At 32.7% G+C, this 21,163-nt stretch overlaps 1 protein-coding gene across 3 annotated transcripts in view; it reads right to left on the bottom strand.

Moving 5' to 3' along the window:
• Nucleotides 1–18,893, bottom strand: part of LOC140050104 (prokineticin receptor 2-like) — a 30,098-nt gene extending 11,205 nt beyond the window's left edge. For 2 of the 3 annotated variants that reach the window (XM_072095137.1, XM_072095139.1), the window contains exons 1-2: nt 18,818–18,893; nt 17,461–17,985 (exon numbers count right to left, since the gene is read on the bottom strand). In XM_072095137.1, the coding sequence (XP_071951238.1) occupies nt 17,461–17,942 (482 nt within the window). In that variant the 5' untranslated portion in view covers nt 17,943–17,985; nt 18,818–18,893. Of the gene's footprint in view, nt 1–17,460; nt 17,986–18,813 lie in introns of all 3 variants that reach the window. The other variant, XM_072095138.1, reaches the window with a different exon arrangement.
• Nucleotides 18,894–21,163: the final 2,270 nt, after the last annotated feature.

Genomic DNA, 21,163 nt, shown 5'->3' with positions numbered 1-21,163 from the left:
AACGAAAGGGAAGTTATATCGTAGTTAATGACATCGGACGAAGATAAGAGAGTTTACTAATGAGCACTTATTTTGTAACTCTAATACGATTCTGATTGCGTACAGTAACTCCGTTCTATACACGCTTAACTCTGGTGCGTGTGATATGTAATAATATTACAGCAGTACGACAGATCGTCTGACCAAAGGCTAACATCATTCCCCCCCCCCCCCCTTACATCTCTCTATAATTGAACACGACCTGGATTAAAACATTCTAATAAATGTCTTCATGAACACCGACAACGTAATTTATCAACGGGATTTGGCAAACATTCCAAGGCGGAGACTTGGATTTCTTTGTCATTTATTAAAATAAACTTCAATTAAATACAACACAGATGGATGAGAGTATCTGGAAATAAAATCCTTGCTTGAGACCAAAACATCGAAATCAAGTGAGTTGTTAATATCCTGCCATTGTCCATTTTATCACATTTTTTCCTTAGAAAAAGATGAGCTATGTTTTAGATCATTGCTCCTTGTGTCGTTCTATTGATTATCATCGATTACATATTGAATTGGACAGAGATGTTTTTTTTAAACCAGAAGCTTAAGCAGAAACTTGGGTATTATTATCGTAAAATCAATCAGACATGTCCGTTAGTGTTTTACAGTAGTCCATTACATTAATCAAATCATTATGGGAAGTGGCTCTTTAAAAAACAAGGATAAGCGAGTCATTTTTCAATCTCAACAATTTGATGACGTCCTACACAAACATCTAAATTCATTTTAAGCGAACTTCCCTGTTTAAAAAAAAACACGTGAATAGAAATTTTGCAGCGCAATAGATTTATGCTATGGTTGGGTTCTTAGTGTATGTATGGTTAATATGACTGCCTTCTAATTTTCACAGGAGCCTAGGTCCAAATTAATTAATTTAACACGAGTTTTCCTCGACCTATATATTGTAAAAAGAGAAACGAGTCCTTTGCAAATTGTTTGAAATGAAAAGACATTATCATGTATGTGAATTATTACAGTATTCAGTGTATTATATATCTGTTCCGGATAATAATGGTTCAACGACGTCGACACAGTGCAAATGAGTTGACCAATCACAGGCGACAGTTCGGATGATCCATCGCGTCGTGATTGGTCCAAATTACTTGCGACGCGCTTACGTCCAATAGGGATCCGAGCTTTATATTAAAATATATTATTTCTGTTGAAGGTAACAGATTAGTAGACTCAGCCTTATAATTAGTAGAATATCACGTCTATTGACAATAAATTGCATTTGAATATTATACTAAACATTTTTAAAATACATTTATCCCTAATCATGTTAAATGTCATATTCCCTAATGTTATACTATTCGAGTTTGAACTTTAATTGACAGTTTATAATTGTGTTTAATAGGCTCATGGGGGTATACAGTTTCAATGAAATTATATGGCTTTAACATTTTATTAAATAGTTCTTATATAATAACACATAGTCTATAGAATTTTACTTTACTTCATATTAGTAAAAGATATATATTTTGGCACATAATGCGTTCCATACGTTTAATACTAAAAGAAAATAGAAAGGTCGAGTTCTAGACTACATAAAAGACAATAAACTACATACTTCGGGCATGTCTGATGTAGTGGCGTATTAATATTAGTACAATGACTTCATAAATGTATCCCAAACAAAGTGTTAGGTTCAGGATAGAAGAATGAGGAATGGTGAAGAGGAATTTTGGAACACAAGACTCACCCAATCCTATGATTACGGTTCTTGGTTAATATGACTGCCCTAATTTTCACAGGAGCTTTGGTTCAAATCAAACTTTGATAAAACACGGGTTTTCTCGACCTTACATATTGTAACTTATTATTGCATGCTTAGCCTACCAATCCAGTTGTTCTGGCTGGTCAAACGAGGTAGAAACATACTAATAACTGGCAAAACCAGAACGACTATAAAAGGTGTACCGCCAAACCAAAACCAGGCGTTTGTCGGCAGCAAGGGATTTCTGTAAAATGCTTCTGAATGTGTAAAACCTATATCTTGACCATTTTTAGTTTTTTAAATAATCTTACAGAAAATTTACCGTAGATTCCATAAATCTATGTATTTTAAAGAAATTACAAGTATAAATCAATGAAAATAACATTTTGATGAGACCCCCTTTTTCGTATTTGGTGAAAAAATGAAGTTCTATTCTGTAATTGTTTTGTATTTTTTATCTGTAATGTAATTTTTTTATATAATGTGCTACAATATTTTCAGACTTGTTCTGCTTTTTGTAATGTTTTATATACCGAAATAAATAAATAAAAAAAAAAATAATTTGTGTCTATTTCTAACCAACTTTTACCTCTTTACATCTCACGCAGAGGACGATCTGGGTGATATGATATTTCACGATAAACCAGTATTATTATGATGATGGTGTTGTTATTGTCTACTTAAATTATTATTGCTTTTGTCAAATTGTTAAATTCAAAATGTATTGCAAATCCAGATTAATTATTTTAATGTATGCAAGTTCTATTGTTATATAATTATAGACTAGAATTTATAAATAATCATATTTATATTGATATCATAATGTTTTGTAATTCTTTTGTTTGAACAAGTATTGTTGAATTAATGTAAAAATGGTAATAATGCGGTGATTAAAGTTAATGGGACAATGTATTGGGTATACAAATTAGAAAAAAATTTAACAAGCGATGTTTCCATTCATATCAAATTAAATTCAGTACATAAAAATAAAACAGAAACATGAAGTACTTTGATGAGAGGTTTGATGGTTGTACTGTATTTGGTTTGGGACAATTAACTGGCGAGAGATAACTGGCGAGATAACTTGGACGCGGTGTCTTGAAAATGATATTAAAAATAATTGAATTGGTTGAAAAGGACACTTTCCGTTAAACGAACTTCTTGGGGAATATTATGCCTTAAAGAGGTATTGTCTCCCAAAAACATAAAATAAATATTAATAAAATCATTCTTTGAATATATTATTTTGTATTTTTAATAAAGTTTAAAGTTAATCTCTTTATCACAATTAATGATTTTCACTTGTAAAATGACAAATAAACGGTTAAATTCAACCAAAAACCCATTGGCTGGCAGCCAATTTGACTATGTTTTGCTTTAAATTACAGTTTTTAAGGTAAATACATTTTTCTTCAATCCAATTTTTGGTCAAAGTGGATAAATATTAGGTGACATTAAAATTGCATATTCAAAAAAAAAATTGTAAGAAATTTTTCCAGGGGGGCAATACATCTATTCAGGGAAACACATAAGAAGAGGATATTAATTATTTGAGAAGAAAGTTTAGTTACAATATTGGAACGGCCAAATAAACGAAAGTGAGGACTGGGGAAGAAAGCGAATACACCTAAAAGTAGAAACAGCTTTAAAGAGAGTTGTATCAAAGATGATTCTATCATGGCGTTAGAGAAAAAAAAACGTTTTAAAGGTGTATAGTATATTCTCCCCCTGAAAAAAAAAATGAATATGCTATTTTAATGTCACATAATAGTTATTCACTTTGAACAAAAATTGGATTGAAAAATCATTGGTTTTTTTTTATCTATGGAACAGAATAACTTTATTAAAACTGTAAAATGGACTATTAAAATGACTTATAAATCATGATTTTGGGGCACAATACATCTTTAATAGGCCTGTACTTAATTGGTGCATTACTAATAAGCATACATGAAGAAGGGTTAAACAAAACACGAAACCATACTTGCTACCAAGGTTGTTAGTGTTAATTGTCTTTGATGAGAGGTTTGATGGTTGTATTTGGTTTGGGACAATTAACTGGCGAGAGATAACTGGCGAGATAACTAGTCTTGAAAATGATAATAAAAATAATTGAATTGGTTGAAAAGGACACTTTCCGTTAAACGAACTTTTTGGAGAATATTATGCCTTAAAGAGGTATTGTCTCCCAAAAACATAAAATAAATATTAATAAAATCATTCTTTGAATATATTATTTTGTATTTTTAATAAAGTTTAAAGTTAATCTCTTTATCACAATTAATGATTTTCACTTGTAAAATGACAAATAAACGGTTAAATTCAACCAAAAACCCATTGCCTGGCAGCCAAACAAATATAGGGAAATTGTAATAATAAGGATAACATATTGCGCCAATTCGATTGTATCTTGAATGAATACACTATACAACTTTGTGTGAACAAAATGTGCCCATATGGACATGATGATGTCATATCACTACCATATTTGGGCATATCACTACCATGGGCACATCGCACTTGTTTTGTCAAACCAATTTTATAGTGAAGACAGAGCTTTACACGATTTTGTCCGATTCCTTGATCATTTGTTATTGTCTCTTTGAGGCGACAACAATTTGGCGGTCTCACGTTAAGAATACATTCTTAGAACTGAGACGTATTCAACGAAGCTTGTCTGGGCTGAAAGGGGCTAGCCGGCAGCAGTTTAACCCGGACACGAAGCGAGCATTTTTGACGCGCGACAACAAACTTATCCAAAAGACGACGAGAAGAATCATTCGACATTTGAAGCAAAGAAGACATAACATAATAATATGGAAATAATATTCTAAACATCATTATTTCAGTTTTGATCTTCCCTGGGGGTCTGTCTATCACATGATATATCTTGATACACCCAGTATATTATCCGATAATAATTGTCATTCACATTTATAATAATGCAAGCGCTTCTCATCAAATTGCCTCATCTAACTTACTTCTAATTATGAAATAGCTTTTAAACTCTTCATTTTCATGTAGTGAGTTTTATGTTAACAGTTACCGGTGATAAATCAAACAAAATGGTATGCTCCACCACAGGCACGACTCAGTTCGCGGGTAAGCCGTTGAGTGCTATGCTGAAAATCTAAATAACATATTTAATCCATTTTTATGTGAAATTTCCTGACCTTCATGTCGGATAACCTCAACAATTATTAATCGGAAACTTATCGACAACTATTGGGGCAAACTAAATATTATACCTCGCACCTCTTTGTGTATGTAACAAAAACAACAACAACAACAACAACAACATTGAATGATTCTGGTTCCACAACTATTGAAAATATATTATTAAAACTATATATTATATAGGCCTACTAATGCGGACATTGTAAATAATAAATTACATAATCTTATATGACTTAGTTCAAACCTATAACTATTCTCGGTACTGTATCTGTTTCATAGGCAAATTCCGTGATACAGGATCACATGTGTTTACTATTATAACGTCTGTATCATAGATTCTAACCAACCTTTAACGACAGCTTTGACGATACAGGCGCCATATGTGATAAACACATGTGATGCTGTATTACAGAATTTGCCAATGACATGAATGACCGAATGTTGGGACAGCACTGATACGGGTGCTCTACTATCTTGTCAATCATGTTTAATATGTATCAATACCTATTTTTTTTGATATTTTTTTATTCACAGTACTCACTGTTGTGGTTAATATACACAATATTAATCAATGTTGCGTGATGATACTGATGTAAGGGAAAAATCCATGGCCCATAAAACGACTGTAAAAATCAACCCGAACAAAGCAAGAATTGCCATCACATTTACAAATTTGGTTCAATAATACATTAAAAAAAACCAGTGAATAAAATGGCCATCTACTGTTTTATCGTAGAGTTTAGATAATTATAAAATGCGAATAAAAAATCAATGTAATATAACATTTTATACATAAAAAAATTTGTTCAATAAAATTTGTGATCACGTACTAAAAATTTTGAAAGAAAAAAATGGAAAAATTAGGTCAATGTTATTCTTTATGTATTTTTGATTCCCGATAAATCGTGCAGTTTCAGTGGTAACTACACATTTTAGTAAAGATATAGATATTTAATTACCACTAATAAATATAGGCATACAAGATAGCAAATGATACATATCTGAAAAGAAACATATACCCGACTAGAAACCATAACATGGTAGGAGATCTGGACAAGCAAGTTGGGGCGGAACTAGCCTGGATTTTGACTTAATTAGTAAAAAGATTTGTTTTTGTCTTGTGTGAGTTCTTCTCACGTTCATTTAAATTCTCAGTGATGAATATATTATATACATATAAGTACATTTGTGACAATTAAAAGTAAGTGTTTAAAGTAGTTAAAATACAGGTATATACATAGATGCTTGAATTCAGTATTAACCATATTTGATTTCATTTAGAATTTTAGATACGATGTTAATTAAAATTAAAAAATGAAAAATGGCGGTAAAATACATGATTAAATCTTCTTTGTGTTCTTATTTGTGATAAATATTTTGGCAAATATGGCGTTTCATACGTATACTACTTGAGCTTCAGACAAAAATCGAAACGTCGACTGGTGGACAAACATAAAAAAGACAATAAATACAGACTTGGGGCAAGTCTAGGGCGGAACCAGCAAGAATAATAACGGGATGGGCTGGGTCTTTCTAGAGTTTTTGATTAATCTTTTGCGATTTATCACTGTCGTTACCAACAGACATTTTACATCATAACTGATTACGTCACTAATTAAAAAGATACTACTAAGATGTATTTTCACCGCTCGAGATGTTCCAAAACTTTAAAAAGACAACGTAGTATAGTTATAAGTTACAAATTCACACTCCGTATAGCTATGTCTACACTATCTAAGTAACTAAGTAGTTTGGCAAATAAAAATGTGATGTGCCAAAATATGATAGTGATAAGCCCAAATATGGTAGTGATAAGCCCACATATGGTAGTGATGACATCATCATGTCCATACATTGGCACATCGCATTTTTTGTCATAGTCGCATTGTTCTGGATGTTTCCCACCCTCTTCATCAAGTTATAATAATATATTCGCTCCTTTGTTCCCTCCAGTATCATACAGTACAACCGCAAGGGAGGTGGATAATTTATTTTCTATTTTGTCAATGATTTGACTTTTTTCATGATATCGATGTCGATAACTTTAGGATTAGAATTGCTGTGTTATTTGTTTTTTCAGTTAATGTTTTAACTTTGTATGAGACAAGCACAATATGTCCACTTGTTTTGTGGACGAAATAAACGGTAGGGTTTCCCTAACATCGGCCAAGAATGCAAATCGTTTTATTTATATAAAATTTAAAAAAATTTTAATTTAAATCCAACCGTTGGGTTTATATAATCGATAATAACAGGATTCACTCCAAGGTATCTCTAAAACATGTAGGGAGTGGTGTAATGGATCTAATTAAAATTAATATACCATACCGCAATTCATGCATTGGTATCCCTTATTGAAAGATCTGAGAGATTATCTTAACATTCTTATAGTGCAGACAGGGCTTAAGACGAAATGGAAGACGGTGTCGTGTTGGTAAATAATGTAAAAGCAAAATATACAGAATTGAACGGCGATGTGTTCCATTTCAATGTGTTGAATGTAGTTTAGTTAAGATGTAAGCCTTCCATACCTTTAAGTGACACATGTTTAGGGCATCAAATAACATATCTCCTAAACCATATTACGTTAATTCAAGTAGCATTCAACGTTCGTATGATTAATATAACGTACATTTTATCATGTGATTCTTCTATGTATTTACGAGTAGGTGCTTACAAGTACTGTAGTAGAATCATTATGATTATTATAATTATCATAATCGTTGGACTTAGTGATTGATTGATTTAGTATTGACTTGACGGGAACATACGATTCTCTAAGCGTACCGTATCCAACTATTGGTCACATGAATTGGTGTATGCCGATTGTATTTAGGATAAGACTGAATAGGCCTACACCTTACGGTATTAAGTGGACACTTTCTCGTAAACGAAGAACAAAACTAAACACAATGGACCAACAAATAGATAAATAGTACTCACAACTTTTTTCTTAATTCAATGATTTTGATTAGGTCAGGATTATCGATAGGTCCAAGAAAATATAATGGCTTTTTAATTTAAAAGGGTCGGTGTAATTACAGTACTCAGGCACTCTTGCTTCATTCGCGCGAAGTTTGGTAATATAATAACATAATATAATACGTAAATTATGGATAATTCACCATCATATATCATAGCATAGGTTCATCACACAATTAACTGTCTCCTCAAGCACTTTCCAATATGTAACGCCTACAAAAACATCTACTATTGTATGTATGTGTGTGGGTCAAATGACCAGAAAACAAAAACAAATATAAAGGCGGTTCGATAGTTATAGCATATTATAAGGATAATTATTTAATATCGTATTTTGTATACAATGTTTAATGATATGTAGTTGAAACAGTCCCATATAAGGTAATTACATTTAGTTAGTCGAAGCTTAGGCCTAAACAATCATGTTATCTGCTGCCATCAATTATACATATTTCCAATATTATATTATCATAATTTTGTGAGGTTTCATTAAGCAGTCAACAAAAATATCAATATTTTTTTCCATCCATAGGAAAATAGTTGCAATTAGAGAGGTATAATTCAAAGGGAGAGGTAGATAAAAACTAAATTGTATCTATGTTGAAAAAGAATGCACAAAGCTCTGTCTACACTATCAAACTAGACACAAAAAAAAGCTGTGATGTGTCCCAATTTGTTAGTGATATGACGTCATCGTGTCCATATATGGGCACATCAATTTTGTTGTCACTATAAAGCTCTGTCTACACTGTCAAACTAGTTTGATGTGCCCACATATGGTAGTGATGTGCCCATATATGGCAGTGATGTGCTCAAATATGGTAGTGATATGACATCAACATGTCCATATATGGGAACATCACAGTTTATTGTCACATAATGTTTGATAGTAGTGTAGACAGAGCCTTAACATTTGAATTATATATTACTTCAAAATCGGCAAATTTTAGTTTTATTTTTATTCAAAATGCTAAAAAAATATCACTACATATTCAGGGATAGATTTACTAGCTAATCACAATTTAGGTCATTTCTGTAAAAGATAAATCTTTGATTAGCAGTAATTGGTCACAAATTCTCCCGGGATTTAATCCCCGGATGGAGCGTTTCAAATTATTAACTCGTCCATGATGACCGAATTTCATGGAAAACGGTCAATAAAAATAATGCAATTTCTTCAATCATGTTGTAATATACTTCGCATATATTGATGTGAATCTGATTATTTAAAATATATTACATAATAATGTTGTATAATACACATAGGCAGTTTCATTTTATCTTATATGAAATATAAATAAAAAAAAAAAAAATTGTATAAATTAATATTGAAAACAAAAAAGAAACGTAACGCAACATAAGTAACGCACGAGAAGATAAGCAAACAAATATAACCATGAGACATAAAACTAGACACAGGAGTAAGAAAAGCATTTTTAATATTTTTGTTTTTGTTTTTTTTATTCGTATTTTAAAATAATGTATATAATCTGTATATAGGGTATAAATGAATTGTATGTCAAAAATACTACCGAAAATAACTATACAACATTAGTAAATGTATCTCCTACAGTACATTTATTAGTTAAGTGTTCACAATGTTAGATGTTGAGAATTATAGAACAAAAAAATACTAGAAAATTATGAAAAAAGGTGGATAACAGAAAAGAAATAATGCTCTGATTCCAAGAACAGTAACGTTGATAAAATAAAAAAATAAAAAAAAAAATATATATATATATATAAATACACCAAACCAAACAAAAGTAAGAATAACAATGAATAGTTATTATTATTATGAGAAATAATTGTATTAATCTGTTGATGAAATGAAATGAATAAATAGTGGTTAACGCCACAAAAGAGAAAAAAAAAAAAAAAAATATACTTCGCATCCACCAGGGAAAACCATACAATCGTAATAAAACATACAAAATGTTATGAGCACATACTCTAAACAGCAATAATGTAAACAATAAGTATAGTAAAATCATCCTTTATTTCAAACAAACATAACAATATAACATTACAATCATCCCAGGTCACAGCTTGGAGGACCAAACATATGCAGGGCAAAACAAGAAAACAAAAACACTTAAAACCAGAAGGTAAAACTAGTTAGGTATAGGCCTAAGTTATAAGTGAAATGGCTGTTTATGTAAATCCAAACTAGCGGCTTTCCTCAGCTCTGATTGGCTGAAAGTTTTTCAGACAAAATATATAAACGGACACTTCTTGCCGTTGTTTTTTTTTTAATGTATCATTATTCGGTAAAATTTACATTTAGGCTATATATTCTTATATCTGATTCCCCGACGCAGTTACTACCTTGGTAAGTTGGAATTGATACTGTAGGTTCGAATCCGATTTTATTTAGAAGTACCGATATTCGGTAAAATTTACATTTACATCATATTTCTATACGTGATTCCCCGACGCAGTTACTACATTGGTAAGTTGGAACTGAAGGTTCGAATCCGATTTGTTTAATGTAGTGATATTCGGTAAAACTTACATTTACATCATATTTCTATACCCAATTCCCCGACACAGTTATAGTAGCTTGGTGAGTTAGAACTGATAGGTTCGAATCCGATTTGTTTAATGTACCCTACCGATATTCGATAACATTTACATTTACATCATATTTCTATACGTGATTCCTCGAATCCAATATTTTTTTTCAAAATTATTCGGCAACATTACGTCATGTTTCTATATACGTAATTCCCTGGAGCAATTACATAGACCTACTTTGAACTACTACAAATTATTATCGCTATGAGTTTACCTACATGAAGTTATAAGGATTTTATTTTTATTCTGAAATTGTTCTGTATATTTTGTTAATGTGCACTGTGAAAATAAAATTCAATAATACCACAATCTGCTAAGTGGCCACGGCTTATAGTTTGCTATAATATTAATATTTTTTTAAAAGATCAAATGCTTTTCTAATAATCATAATTTCAACATGACAGAATTTAATGTAAAAATTCTGATTAAATTACGCTTTCGGCGGCCATACGTGGTTGAGGCATTTCTCCATAACTTGCGTCATCATCGCGTCACCATCAGACGCAGAAACTGACCATCAAGCACGTTAGTTTTTCAAATTTAACAGCTGTATCGTAATTGTTTGTTTGCCTATATTATATGCATTGATGTTTTTAATACCGTGAGCAAATACTTTGTGAATATACTGGAGCAACAACCTTAGAACTGTGACTGTCTTTACGTCTCAAAAATCAACTTTACTGATGTTAAAGATGTATTGTCCCCCAAAAACATGAAAAATGAAGATTAATTAAATCAGACATTTAATATGTTAATTTGTAGTTTTAATGAAGTTAATCACTTCCATAGAGAAAAAATGAAAACAAATAATGTTTTCACTAATAAAATGACAACATAAATGGTTAAATTCAACCAAAAATCCATTGGCTGGCAGCCAATTTGACTATTTTTTGCTCTAAATTACATTTTTTTCAGGTAAATACTTTTTTTTCCGATCCAATTTTTGGTCAAAGTAGATAACTATTATGTTACATTAAAATGAAATATTAAAAAAAAAAATGTTTTAAGCATTATTTTTTCAGGGGGAAAATAAATCTTTAAGCTCTGTCTACACTAGTTTGACGACAAATAAATGTGATGTGCCACATATATTTTGTCACTATAAAGCTCTGTATACACTTTCAAACTAGTTTGACAAAAAAAAGTGTGATGTGCCCAAATATGGTAGTGAAATGTCCAAATATGGTAGTGATGTGCTCAAATATGACAGTGATATGATGTCATCACAGACGTGAAACTAGAATTACAATATCATATGATTAAATAAAATATCTTGTCTCCTAATCAAAAAGAAAATCCACAAGCTTCACATATACAATATGAAATATTCTTTTTATGGTTAAGTAATTTATCAGTTTTGTTTATGTTATTATTCTTTATTTTATTTCTCGTTCAAATTGCTAAAATGAGTTTAAGCATATTGGGCCTACTATCCTTTGGGAGATTCCTATCCAGGGATACATTTCCGTGAAGAAAAATGGTATCAACATTTCGGCAAACCCATATATATTCAGAAGACTCCTCTATTAAAGGACACTTTGTCGGGTCATCCTAATAATATTATTATGGTTCTATTGTATTGGTTTTGAATTGTTCCACCTTTTAGGCCTATAGGCCAGCAGTAGCCCTCATTTCGGAGATCTATATTCAGGGACACATTCCCGGGGAATATGGTATTAACATTCCGGCAAACCCAGATATTCAGAAGACACCTCTATTAAAGGGACACTTTGTCGGGTCATCCTAATAATATTATTATGGTTCTATTGTATTGGTTCTGAATTGTTCCACCGTTTAGGTCTATAGGCCAGCAGTAGCCCTCATTTGGGAGATCCCTATTCAGGGACACATTCCCGTGAAAAAATAAAGGGGAAATATGGTATTAACATTTCGTCAAAGTCCTATTCAGAAGACACCTCTATTAAAATGACACTATGTCGGGTCCTCTTACTATGGTTTTATTGTATTAGTTCTGAATTATAAAGCAAAATATTCCATTGTTAAGAAGATACTTAATTTTAGTCCCTCTATTGAATTGATAATTATTTTATTGTAATTTATGTATATATTCATTGTTAATTTACATAAAGATTATAATGAAAAACAATAACAGGTAGCATGTACTGTGGCGTTACTAAACACAATACACAGTTACCAGTAACTGCATGTATGCCAACAGTTATTGAATTATTAAATAATAGTAATATTTCAATACAATTGTTGAGTATAATACTTACGTAAACATTTTTCATAATTGTATTATCATAATAATAATATACTACATTTATATAGCGCCCTTTTCATGATTAAGCATGCTCAAAGAGACGCTTAACAAATATGCCTTTATAGCGCATATAAGTAAGCTTTTAATGCGCTGTACATTATTCCCACGGTCATTTTTTTGATAAAACACGTATAAAAAAACATACTCCCATAATGTAGCTGGTAATCAGCGCAAAATTGTGTCTTTATCTAACCGGTACCCACTTATACACCTGGGTGGAGAGAGGCAAATGCAAGTAAAGTGTTTTGCCTAAGGATACAAGCAATGCGGCATGAGGATTCGAACCACGATCTCACGACCAGTAATCCAACGTCCAACTCACTGCGTCAAACGACCCTACATTATGTATTCCGTGTTCTTTGATTTCCAACGTTTTAATTATGCTGTATTAACATGATTCAATCTAGCACGGATTTACTTTTAATAACTAAAATTATAAATCAATAATCCGGTTGGATTTAGTTTGAAATTCAATATTTTTGAGAAATTAATATCTGAAAACCAATGTTGTTTGTAACCATAGAGACTTATTTTCACTCATAGCAATTATTTACCTGATACAACAGTAAATAAGAATAGTCTACTTATAAAGCCCTGTCTAAACTATAAAACTAGTTTGACAAAAAAAATGTGCCCAAATATGGTAATGATGATGTCACTCATTATGGTAGTGACATCATCATCATATCAATATATGGGCACATCACATTTTTTGTCACATTTTTAGTAGTGTAGATAGAGCCTAAGAAGCCCAATATCTGAAAATTAAATAGGCTGCTAATTTATTGGGTTTTTTTATAAGCAAAATATTTTTTTTTTTCGGCGAGAAGAAAAGTAAATAACTTGATTAAAATTACAAGATGGCATATTAAAAGTACGATTTTTGTTTATTTTTAATATTTTGGGGTAAGAGTATAATTTATTTAAATTAGACGATGTTTACATTTTAACGATGAACAGAGGATCATTATATATTTTGTTTGATTAACATATGATACTGTGAGTGTGTCAATAGTTTATCCATAAGCTATTATTGCATTCGTTTCACATTGAAACTCATTTAACAGATTGTTTTTGTAGATATATGGAATCCTCATTCAAGTCTTTTGGGGGTCAGGCAAAAGTAACCAGTAATACCGTTAATGGCGTAGAGCATCAGCTGTACTATTGTGTGCATAAGCGGTTATTTATTAAAGTAAACAAGGGAATCCGATGCACTTTGTGTTCATCAGTATGAGTGAATGCTAAGGTGTAAAGGTGAAGTATTTAGCATGGTGCTGGCAAAGGGGAATTAATTTGTAAGGAAAGAAGTACTGTACTGAGATAGAGATTCATAAGCGTCGTAAATGTACCGGTAAACCGTTCCCATTGGAACGCAAGGACATAAGCGCTCCGCAAACAATTTGACCAATCAACAATGCGATGGATCATCCAAACTGTCGCGTGTGATTGGTCAACTCACTTGCGGTGCGCCTACGTCGTTGCGTTGTTGCGTAATGCACCAAAAGTAACCGAGGACCGTTAGATTCGCGTGAATATAGTTGAAGACATGTCACGAAATTGAAAAAACACAATTCACATTTATTATATATAGCTTTGTCTTTAGGTCGGGGCTCTCCTACCCTGGGCCCCGAGTACGAGAACGCTCGGATTCAAGAACGGACAAAACAATTGCATCCTGGGCCTATATTGATTCCAATTAACATTACTATTTCAATGATTAATAACGAAGTAGGCCTACCACATAATGTCCTGATTTATGGGTGACATGCATGGTTTCCAGTAGTAGGCTACATTATCGCTCAGAGTTTTGAAATTATTGGGAAGGACTGTTTACGGGTGACAGCATCATCATCCAGAACATGAATGGATATGCCAAGGTAATAGTACAGCTGCTGTAAAGGATGGTAGACAGCTGAGTATTTTTATAAGATGATTAAACTGTCATTGTATGCTTTATTGTTTTAAATTCTTTATTACTAAACTGATGATAGGAGCCTGGCTATGATATAACCGATGAACAAAACGATTAGATAAGCTCAGCCAACAAACTGCTTACTCCTAACCTACACTCATTTTCTCAACGTCATCAGGAAAACAATGCCAATACCTTTAATTAAGATTACCATGAGTCTCTGAAAGTGAAATCGGGTAGGAACATCCTAGTGTGACCAGACGAAGATTAGTACGAATTTTAGCTACGGTTATCACATAATCTTAACTTTTTCCTAGTGTGAACGAGACCTAAGACATACGTCTAAACGTTAGGATAGTAGTACCACGTGATAAGTATACCCATTTAGTGTATTATTTTCTCACGTACACGGCAACCGTTAGATTATATGAAAGTCCTTATTAGAGCAGTGTGAACAAGACGTAAACCGAATGCTAAAGCTCTTTCTACACTATCAAACTAAATGTGATGTGCCCATATATGGACATGATGATGTCATATCACTACCATATTTGAACATATTACTACCATATTTAGGCACATCACACACAGAGCTTTACACGTGTCTAAAAACACCCTATTCCCAGTGCTGTATCTCCACAACTATCTATTTCCGATGTAGGACTTATCATAGGAATGTTTGGTAATACAGCATCTCATTTATATCACATGTGGTGCCTGTATAATGTAAGGTTATGTTAAGGGTTATATAATTATTTCTGTATACACAAATTCAATTCAATTCAATTCAATTTCTTTATTGCTGAAAATGCCATCAAGGGCTAATATCCGCTTAAACATAGGCCTACTACATCATACAAACATATACATATTTACATTAACAATTTAAACGCATAAAAATTGTAGTCATTACTACTGTTACTACTACTTATTTTTAATTATTGTAATTATTGTTATTATGATTATTGTTATTTAATACTTCGAAAATATATACAGTACCGAGAATCGGCTGCTAAAATTATACAAATTGGGTTAATCCATAACAGCAAGATCCTAGTATAAACGAGATATAGTAAGAAACGTTCGCACACTTATACTTCTAACGGTTAGCCAACGTTAACCAAAAAAAAACAAACAAACTTTAATCAACATTAATGCTATATCTCAAGTGAATCCGGCTATGTACATAACATGAAAAGCACCTATTCAAGATTGTTCAATCCTTTTCTCCTTGATTGTTTCATTATAACTTGATTGTACTTTACGTGATGGAATTATCCACTCTGCATCAGATACTCTGTTTTATCGATTGCTGTATATGAGTTTGTAAGCCGCCTAATTTCACACTAATTGTATAATTAAAAGACTGTCAATGAGTGTCATATTTTGATGATATCTGTCTGAATTCTGTTCTAAATTAGTTTGTAAGAATATAACAACGATCACGCGCATAATGTTTTTATCATTTCATTAATACTAATGAGAGCAAAAGCAAGAGGGCTGGTATCGGTACCGCGCGGATAGGAACCCAGTACTGAGACTGGTAGTCGACAAGACAAGATACAGCGTCACTGTACAGTTAAAAAGGCAGTACCAATACTACATACTCCAAGTGTTCTCGGAATTGAATCTTAATAAAAAGGATATATACATAACGGTATTGAGACAGGCAATTCCGAGACGGCATCTTTAAACTGATAGTTTAAATAAGAGAGATCGAAGCAGGCAACCGTGAGTTTATTTAGTCATAAACAAGAGAAACATTCTAATATTATGAGTATCAAATAACATCAAAGATAAATTCTAAAACTAATAGTACATCCATTCTAACTAATTGACACATATTTGCTTTTATGAATCGTGACTATAATAGTATGCCGGGAGTTACAATGATTCAAAGTGCAATTTGAAATAGTATTTAAACATGTGATTTCACAAAACATTAGTGACGAAGTGTCATGTAGTTTACGCGCGCGTCCATACGTCGGTAATGATGAAGTGCGCATTCATACGTTTATAAGAATTGGACGCATGTGTATAGGTTGCTAAATGGGGTGCGTGTGCATACGTTGATAATAAAGGGGCGCGCGTGTATCCATTGATACAATGGGCGTGCATAAATACGTTGATAATGCGGTGCGCGTAGATACGCTGATAATAACGCGTATGCCTGCATACGTTGCTTATAATGGGCGCGCGTTAATGCGTTGATAAAAATTGGCGCGCGTTATTACGTTGATATTAATGGGCGCGCGTTAATACGTTGATAATAATGTCCACGCGTTAATACGTTGATAATAAATAATGGGACATGCAAGCATAAGTTGATAATTGGGCATGTGTGTGAAATGTGTGCTTCTTCAGTGTTCATGATAAAAGACCACCTTCCGTGTTTATCTGGTTTACTGAAAGTGGTATCAAATTGGAGGCAAGGTTATGAATCCATCCTTTAAATACTATATTGGAGAACACCTTCAAAAGAGTGCATCGTGGATTATATTAATCAAGGATGATCAAAGAACTGAACACGTAGTCGTCCTTTTCTTTCAGTAATTACTCAGAGTGGAATCTACTTGTTTATCATAGCTGTTAACGCTCTTACGCAAAAGGCGACAAGCTAGGTCTAGCTAAAGTCGGATATATATGGTCTTCATTAGGAAGACGTTCTTAGGCGGAAATGAATTACTATCAAGATGAAAGAAATATCGTTTAGGGCAACAAAAAATTAAAGTAGAATGTAGTAGTATAAGCGAGTCTTACCTGTCTATAGAGATAACCAGCAACGTGTTGACAGATGCGAACATCGATATCATCATCACAGTGTTCATGATTTTACAAAGAACCGTTCCAAATATCCAGTTTTCTGTGAGTTTGAAATGGAAGTTAAAAGGCGCGCACCAGATGGCGAGCAGAAGATCCGAGAATGCTAAATTCGCAATCAGTAGGTTCGTCACACTCCGTAAACGACGTCTCGAAAGGATAATAATGATCAAAAAACTGTTTCCAATTCCACAAACAAAAATTATCAAAACGTAGAGAGTGACAATGATGAGTTTTATAATCAAATTCTGTTTCCCAAAAAGAGAGTGGCATGGCATATCCTCATGGAAATAATTGTTAAGGTACGAATCGTTGAATGGGTAAGTAGACCCATCGGAATCTGGAAACGAAGGGTACCCGTGAGACATACTGCTCTCCATATCCTGCAAGTTATAGTCAATGCTCTCTTGAGTCAAAGACATTGAGATGTATTCTGCTTTATGCAACCTTTGAATATGCAGAGACCTAAGTGATAAGAATAATTGAAGCACTAAGTCATAGACACCACCAGGCACGAATTAGTTTTACCAGGGAAGAGTAAAATTTCTCTTCCTTGGTAATAATACTTTATACAGCATATAACAACACCTTTTAAACAAACTCAATATCTACATGATCAATTTGATATTGTTACATGGTATGTAAAAATAATTGAAAATGTGTAAAAAACTAAATTAAAATGCAAGGAATGTGAAATCAAAACCCATCCGTTATTATATTATTTACTCTAGGGGAAAAAAATTGATTTTATCAAAATTAAGATTTGAAAAAAAAAACAACAAAAATTAAACAATTTCCTATATCACATTTCCTATACCTTAAACATTAAAAATAATAATTAGAAATGTCAGTCTACCGTATTATTAGAGATGTGTGTAAAACAAATCTTCTCCCTTTGTTGTGTTATTAGTTTTGTATTTAAAAATGGTGTTACGCTGTATCTGTTCACACGCGTTATTCTTTCTACAAGCTAAAGTATAATTATACATTAAGTATCGAGCATTATAATTAGACAACTATCGCTTTGTCTAAACAATCATTCAATCAGAAATTGGAAAACTAAATATAACTACAATATTAATTGCAAAAATACTGTAGTACCACTGTATATCAATTATCAATATTGATATCAATTATAGACATAAACAATTATTTTTCATAATGAAGTAATATATAGTAATACTGTATCTTTTAGAGTACACTACAAATAACCAGGGAGTTGTAAAATATTTTACAACTCCCTGAAATAACTAATACGATACTAATAATATTTTTTTTTAAATAATCACATACTTACAAAGCTTCGGGTAAATCCAATATTATTCCATTACAAGGGCAGTGAAACAAGCAATACACGCTTGAAACCTAACGACATCAACAATGCTTGCACGTTGTGAATGTCCGTAGTATTTAAACATCATCACGGTATAAAGTAATGTACGCATGCGCATAGTTTTAACCAATCAACTAATCTAATCTTAATTGTTGACCGCGCGCTGTAAGTTTAGGCCCAATAACAATTTGTTAAAACCATTCATTTTAACCGCAAGTTCTTTCATTGCCAACTTTAATATTTAAAATTTTTTTTTTTCGCAAAATAGTCTTGAGAGATTAAAATACCGAGTATCGTACCGTAATAAGTTTCCGATATAATGAAAGTTGGCTGGCTCTGTCGATAGTGTCTTTAAAAGATTAGATTGATTCAAGATCAGATAAAAAGTAATAAAATACTAATTTAGACTATAAAAATATTGCTACTGCCGACAATTAGTAATTTGTTATTAAAAACCGTATTGATAACTTGATTGATAGCTTGCATGCATGCTTCCTGTTGTAACCAAACTTTCATGACGTAATGAATAAATGAAAATAATGTTTTCGAATGTAGAACCTCTTTTTTAGGGCACACTTTCCCATGAACGAACGAGTGCTGACACATTATTGTTTTAGAACTATAGGCCTATACGGCCAACAGCAATTCGAAGACACCCTCATTAAGGGGACAACTTGTGGGTTAAGAAAGATTATATAGCAGGTTAGGTTAAGTATATTTAGGAAGTAGTATTTAGTACAGTATAGATATCATGCCTTATTAATGATTTCTGCCTGAGATGTCTGTAATATAGGTTTCAAGTATCATAATTGAACTATAGTATTCGAAATAAAGTCGATTGATATTATATAATATCATTAAGAATAATAATAAATATCAACAGGAATCATCATTATGAGTACTAATTAAGACAGCGAGTGTTATAAACAATGACGTCATTATGTTAATTTACTTACCCAGATGTCGCTTTAAGTACTTTGTGACACGGGTTTTAGTCGTATCACTTTCTAAACCTAAATATCGGAACACATCATTTCCTTGTTAGCTGAATTAGATGCGCATCTGTAAACAAACAAAAAGTAAAGTTAACGTTCAGAAGTTGCTTTAAAATGTATTTCAATAGCTAAATTATTTGACTGCCTTAAGATATGATTTTCCTAATTACAGTAACTCCTCCTTTGGAGACACTAAGGTAAGCTTGGTTCCCGCTTGACGTAATTTGACAAATCACAAACGATGGATTATTCGAACTGTAGCTTGTCATTGGTTTTTTTTTTATTCGTTGCCTTTACGACCATCTTGCGCTGAGTCCTGGTAGGGACCAAGCTTACGGGGAAACTATCAAGCGAAACAAACTGCAAAGGGAAAATATATTTTCACATTACAGCCAAGCCCTATATTAGAAGGACACTTTGGTACGGAAGGTTACTCTTTAAAGCTTGGTTCCCACTAGAACGTAACGCAAGGACGTAAACGCAACGCAAGCGTTTAACCAATGACAAGCGAAGCTAGTTATAGACAGTTAGCAAGCCATCGCTTGTGATTGGTCAATTCACTTGCGTTGCGTTACGTCCTTGTGTTGCGTCGTTAGTGGGAACCACGCTTTAAAGCTTGGTTCCCACTAGCGACGCAACGTAACGCAACCTACGCAACATAAGAAAATGCCCTTCCAATAATTTTGTTTGCCCCGCCTGCCTGAAATCAAACCCGCGATGTTCGCAGCACTATTGCGTCGTCGGTTCCCACCTTGTGATTACGCAATACAGCTTTGCGTCAATACGTCACTGCGTTGCTAGTGGGAACCACGCTTTAGTAGGAACCAAACTTAAGGGGTCCTATCTTTGAATATGTATTAATACCACTGACTGTGTTGAAAAACATTAATCTACGCCCAAAAAAAATAGTAATGGTCAACAAACTTTTCTTCATTTATCTACAACATTCTCAATGTTTGGTTTTCACTTTGATAGTAATGGGAAGCAAAGACATACGCCTAATCCAATTTGAATTTCAAGAATTGTCTTAAAGTCTCCAAAAGACGGTCAACGTGCTTAGGTGCAGTACTATAGAACATTGTGTTGTTATTACTATAAGCACATATATATTTTTGTGTCTGAATGTGATGTGAACATTAAGCTATAATGCAATTTATTTTATTTTATTCCATTTATTGGTGAGTGAGTGAGTGGCCGAGCGGTTAAGACAGTGGAACCGTAATTACGTAGCCATAACATCGGCAGGGTTTGAGACTCACTCACTCCATGGTTCTGGTGGTAGAACGAGTCTTCTCGGATAAGGACTATAAACAGT

Source organism: Antedon mediterranea, chromosome 5 (genome assembly GCF_964355755.1).
Source record: "Antedon mediterranea chromosome 5, ecAntMedi1.1, whole genome shotgun sequence".
NCBI lineage: Eukaryota > Metazoa > Echinodermata > Crinoidea > Comatulida > Antedonidae > Antedon > Antedon mediterranea.
Note: the sequence above shows the minus strand (reverse complement) of the source record. Positions and strands in the feature narration are given on the sequence as shown.